The following is a 6147-nucleotide window of genomic DNA, read 5'->3' on the forward strand; positions in this document are numbered from 1 at the left end:
AAAGAGACTAGGGAAAAACAGGAGATGAAACAAAAAGCTGGTAGGCTTGAACAAACAAGACGAACTGGCAACAGACAGAAAACACAGGTATATATACACAGGGGATAATGGGGAAGATGGGTGACACCTGGAGGGGGGTGGAGACAAGCACAAGGACAGGTGAAACAGATCAGGGCGTGACAATAGACGGCAATTTGAATGCACAGAGATGCCGTGGCGAGATCCTGAGGCCCATTGTCGTGCCATTTATCCACCTCATGTTTTAGCATGTTGCTAATATCTCTCTGTCCTAACATTTTTCCTTACTAGGAACTAGAACGAGAGAATCCTTTCATAATGTCCTCCCAAAAAATGACCTGCCCTATCCAGTCTACTTCCTCCCTTTTCTGACAGCTGGAGCAAAAGTCCTTTCACCCTCTTCCATGACTACAAATGCATTTGGAGCTTGTGTTTTAATTCCCAATGATAAAGATCAAGATAGATAGCTAATAAGACGTTTGCTAGCTGTTGATATTTGATTTACTTAGCTATACAGTAAAGTTAGCAAGCTAGCATCTCATCATATACAGTGGTCTACCTGTATGCTAGCTAATAATAATATATACATGTATATTATTATTACTTTTTTTTCAAAATGTATTTACTTCCATGAATAAGTTCTCCAACTACCTCTGTGTTTTGGAATCCTTATAAAAATCTCCAAAAAAACCCTCTCGCAAATATTCTGTCATCATCGCCTTCATTTGAGGAAGATGACTGCTTAAATATTTTATGAATCAAATATTTTTTTGTTTGTAAAAAATAGTAACGTTAAAATAACTACCATATTACACGTGTAATAATGACAGCATTTGCTTCCCAAACTATACGTTTTTCACAAGACTGTTTTGGACATTTTCAAAAGGCAAACTGGCACCCACAACCAACCATAGACATATTTATCCATAGATGTAAGTTTCCATTTAAGACAAAACTGTCAGCTATTCATAGTGTACCCAGGAGTTTAACAGTCAAATTGCCAGGGTTAGAGGTTCCAAAACCCTTCTATGGATTATTTCTATGGCCATAACACAACAAGCTTTTCCATCAACATGTTCTCTGAGCATTTCGTATTATTCTGTATGTAAATCCGACACACTCCATTTAGTGTGATATGTTTATTATGGTATGTATTCATTTGTGGATGTCCATCACCCATTTCGTATGATATGTTACGAATTACAATTGATATTATATGTTACAAATTTGCTAAACTTACAGTATGTTATGAATTTGCAAAACATTCAATATGTTACAAATTTGCAAAACGTATGATAAGTTACGAATTCTAGCTAGGTAGCTAGGTGGCTAACATTGCCTAGGCTAGGGGTTAGGGTTTAGGAGTTAGGTTAAAAGGTTAGGGGAAGTAAGGCTGTCCCCAACTAAATAAAATCTTGGTAGACTGAAAGTAGTCTGTTTTTTCGACCAATCAATTGGTTGACATTTTCACTATGTGACTGACTACTGACCACTTTAATGCTAGAAGAAAAAGTATCTTACGCAAAATCCGTAATGATTTTCCAACAGCTTCTATTAGTTGCAGTAATTTGATTCTGAGCGGAAAAAATAGACATCTGCTTTGTGTCTCAGACATTTTTTTAATAGAGAGACATTAGGGTGTCTCTAATACCGTTTGTTTTTCTGCCTACTATATTACACAAAAATGAATCCAAGGAGTAACCACTACAACTGTGAATATGGCCGCAGAGTTACCAGTTAAGAATGAAATGTTATTTTCCAAAACGTAATAAAATAGAAACACATGGACGGTAGACTTGTAACATTTTGTATGGAAACAAAGTCAATCATTATGTGAAAAACTCACAAACAAAACACTGAACAATAAAAAAAAAGGCTAAGTCACCCTGGAGAGAAGTATGTAAAACCAGCTACTTCTCTCTCTCTTCTCTCTTTCTCTAAACAGCCTTTGAGAAAGATAAATGATGACACAAAAAGATCACAACATCCGGCACCTCATCCGATTTCAAAAGGAAAACATAATCATAAAAACATGAATAAACAAACACTATCCCATTTCAAAATGCCAATGTGGTTTAAAAAGCACATACATACTACTTCTGGGCCAATTGACAATCCAGGATATAGTCACATGCATTTTGTTTTCCCCCCTCTGTATATCCAGTAGTGTTGATGAGGTCATATAGGCGCGGGCTGAGTGGCCTAAGTGCCTTCCTCACACATGGGCCTCTGAGTCTGGTAGAAGAGTACAGCACTGCTCAACGTGCCCAACCAAATTGGGTATGGAAAAAAACAGGGTATAAGAGCAAATCTAAATATCCCTAATGATGCCCCATCCTTTACTTGTCTTCACTTGACGATAACCTATTCTGGCTTCCTGGTTGTCTAATTAAACATTATTATTTTTTTAATAACACACAGACATTCAACAGTTAAACAAACTCAAGCTTCTGAGTTTGAGTTAAACTCTCACTATGTTGTTCAACAATTTAAATATTCATTCTTTGATGACCCTGATTGGAGAATAACCAGGTTTTCTCTTCAGACCTCAAACTGTCACACCCTGATCTGTTTCACCTGTCTTTGTGTTTGTCCCATAATTTTTTAAATGTTTTTATTTAACATTTATTTAATTAGGCAAGTCAGTTAAGAACACATCCTTATTTACGGCCTACCCCGGCCAAACCCTAACCGGAAGACGCTGGGCCAATTGTGCGCCGCCCTATGGGAATCCCAATCACGGCCGATTGTGATACAGCCTGGAATCGAACCAGGGTCTGAAGTGACGCCTCTAGCACTAAGATGCAGTGCCTTAGATGTCAAATCCTACCTGTTTTCCGTGTTTCCTGTGCTATAGTTTTTGTTTTTCTTAGTCTTCCCAGGTCTGACCTCTGCCTGTCCTGACCCTTATCCTGCACGTCGTGCTGTACCTGCATGACTCTGATTTGGATTACGACCCTTTGCCTGCCTTGACTTCTTTTGCCTGCCTTCATAAGGCATTGCAGTAACAAAAACGAGAGCACAGGAAACACAGGAAAACGCTGGTAGGACTCGACGGGACAAGCACAAAGACAGGTGAAACAGATCAGGATGTGACACAAACGTCTTGGGCAATATCTCATCTCAGATGAATCAAAAAGTATTAGAAGTAAGATGGGGCAACAGAGACTCAGCTTAACCCACCTATCTGAGAGAACATTATGTGTCTGTACCTGAGAGAGAATGATCTTAATTCAAGGCTAAATGATAAAAGGTAGGACACGTGTGGGTGGTCCAGTATCAGTTCCTTACCTGAGTGCGACGGAGGTCCCATTGACAGATCCAGAGTAGCGTCTGGTGGGGCCGTAGCTCCCCTGGCGTACGTATCTCTCACCACCACAACACAGTACCATGAGGAAGGCCCGTCTGAAGGCCCTGTTCAGGAAGGCGTAGAGAAAGGGGTTAAGGCCAGAGTTAATATAGCCAAGCCACAGCCAGGCGGTCCACATCTGCCAGGGCACACTGTAGTGGATGAAGGGGTCCACCACGTTGGTAATGAAGAATGGGGCCCAGCAGAGACAGAAGCAGCCCATGATGACAGCCAGGGTCTTGGCAGCTTTGGTCTCTATGCGCATGCGACTGGAGCCCTGCTGCTCGGAGCTGAGGTAGTGATGGGGGGGCGCCGAGTAGTGGGCGGAGCCTGCCCGCTGCAGCGTGCCGATCTGCCGCGCGTGGCCCATGGCGGTGATGTAGATGCGCTGGTAGGCCAGCACCATGAGGCCCAGGGGAACGTAGAAGGCCACAGCGGAGCAGATGAGAGCATGCGGACGGTTCACCACAAATACACAGTTGGTCTTGTTGTTGCTGCTGCTGCTGCTGAACTTCCTCTCCTCAATCTGGAGACAGACAGCATGCAGAGAGAGAACAAGCAATGAACGAGCAGATCCACATACAGGAAGAGGCATGTGCGTTCTGTTGTATCCACATATGGAATAGTGACACGCTTGTATCCCCTTCAACCCGAGAGTGTAACGATTGCCTAATGTCCATTTACTGACTCTCTTAAAACAAACTATGAACGGGTAGACGTTGACATATAGTATTATTTGTGTTCATAAACTGGTAGCTGTGAATTGTGCTCAGCACTGACTCCAGTGTTTAGATCTCAGTGCGCTTGGAATTTTCTTGGGTGTTTGTGTCTATGTAAATGGTAGTGGTAGCTTTAGCCTAGGATGGTTCAGTGCACTTGGACGGCACTTACACTGAGAGAACAAAACATTAGGAATACCTGCTCTTTCCATGACATAGACTGACCAGGTGAATCCAAGTGAAAGCTATGATCCCTTATTGATGTCACCTGTTAAATCCACTTCAATCAGTGTAGATGAAGGGGAGGAGACGGGTTGAAGAAGGGTGTTTAAACCTTGCGACAACTGAGACATGGATTGTTTATGAGTGCCATTCAGAGGGTGAATGGGCAAGACAAAATATTTAAGTGCCTTTGAACAGGGTATGGTAGTAGGTGCCAGGCACACCGGTTTGAGTGACAAGAACTGCAACAATGCTGGGTATTTTCACACTCAACAGTTTCCGTGTGTATCAAGAATGGTCCACAACCCAAAGGACATCCAGACAACTTGACATAACTGTGTGAAGCATTGGCGTCAACATGGGCCAGCTTCACTGTGGGACGCTTTTGACACCTTATAGTCCATGCCCCAACAAATTGAGGCTGTTTTGAGGGGACAATGGTGTGCAACTCAATATTAGGAAGTAATGTTTTGTACAGTCAGTGTATATGGATAATTTGAATTTTGTAAACAATAATCAATGTCATCATTTGACAAAGATACGTTTTTTCAGATGTCAAAGGTGAAACAATGAGTCATTGTACTATTTTTAGAACTAAAAGAGGGCTTGTGTGTTTGCTCTCCCCAAAGAGCTTGATGCATGAACAGTTCATGATCTCAGCAGCTCAAAATCGGCACTATGTCAAAAAAACGTTTTAACTATTCAAACATACTGTAGGTCTCCAGTTTGATCTGTTGTGCTTGTTGCTGAAAAGGGCTGTGAATAGTGCAATTGTTTTATGACTACTACAACACCATTCTACGAGATTGAAATGTTATTCAAATAAAAAAATGTAATTCTTGATGTTAACCATGTGTCCTTCACTTAACAATATCTGTCCACATTTTCAAGGATCAACAAAGCAATTCATGGTAGCTCAAAACATCTAGCATGTAAATTGATTTGGATCAAACGATTTAGACGACAGAGCAAGACTCTGTCTGTAGTAGAACCATCGGATAGACAGGCAGGCCACAAGCTGCTTACAGACTTACAATGTCCTCTATGCCGATGGCATGCCAGCTTTGCATGATGGGAAGGAAGGAGATGAAGGAGGCGATGACCCAGCATCCCCCCAGCATTAGGGCCACTCTGACAGGAGTCATCTTAGTCCTGTACACCAGCGGCTGGCAGCAGATCGCATAGTACCTACAGTATCAAAATAATATAACAACATTATAACATCAACATCATAGATTCAACAGAGGACAAAACCTGTAATTTATTGATAGTGGTTTTCTGAATAACATTTATATCTACAGGCCACAAATATCTACCTGCTATTTACACACCAAAATATTGCCAATGATGACTCATTCCTTATTAAGATAATCTCATTACTTGTAATACCAAATAATAAACTAAACGGACACCCTCTATTAAATGCTTTAGTCCTATATAGGTGGATAAGAAAGACAAGCAGTGACTCATCACTTCAAAGACTACTTTTAAAAAAGAAATATCCTTCTAATGATCGATTGCAGTTTTATAAATGTTACACAAAAAAATGTGGGTCATTTCTGTAATCCTGCACTGGGTCAATATAGTACCTACCGTGCTCCTACATCTACATTGCTTGCTGTTTGGGGTTTTAGGCTGGGTTTCTGTACAGCACTGTGTGACATCTGCTGATGTAAAAAGGGCTTTATAAATACATTTGATTGATGGATACCTGGCACTAGGTTATTTTGACCCAGCAGTGGGTTGGTTTTTACTCTTGCTGGGTTATTGTTATTCATGTATTTTTAACACAGCCGAGGATTATTTATTACTTTATGGCTGGGTTATCATTATTTGTAT

General features: G+C 41.0%; 1 protein-coding gene across 1 annotated transcript in view; it reads right to left on the reverse strand.

Moving 5' to 3' along the window:
* The window catches only part of LOC110522939 (5-hydroxytryptamine receptor 4-like), a 34939-nt gene extending 30977 nt beyond the window's left edge, over positions 1 to 3962 (reverse strand). Inside the window, exons 1-2 of the mRNA XM_021601375.2 lie at positions 3951 to 3962; positions 3310 to 3893 (exon numbers count right to left, since the gene is read on the reverse strand). Coding sequence (XP_021457050.2) covers positions 3310 to 3893; positions 3951 to 3962 — 596 coding nt within the window. The remainder of the gene's footprint in view (positions 1 to 3309; positions 3894 to 3950) is intronic.
* Between the last annotated feature and the right edge of the window lie 2185 nt (positions 3963 to 6147).

This window comes from Oncorhynchus mykiss, chromosome 5 (genome assembly GCF_013265735.2).
Source record: "Oncorhynchus mykiss isolate Arlee chromosome 5, USDA_OmykA_1.1, whole genome shotgun sequence".
Taxonomy (NCBI): Eukaryota; Metazoa; Chordata; class Actinopteri; order Salmoniformes; family Salmonidae; genus Oncorhynchus; species Oncorhynchus mykiss.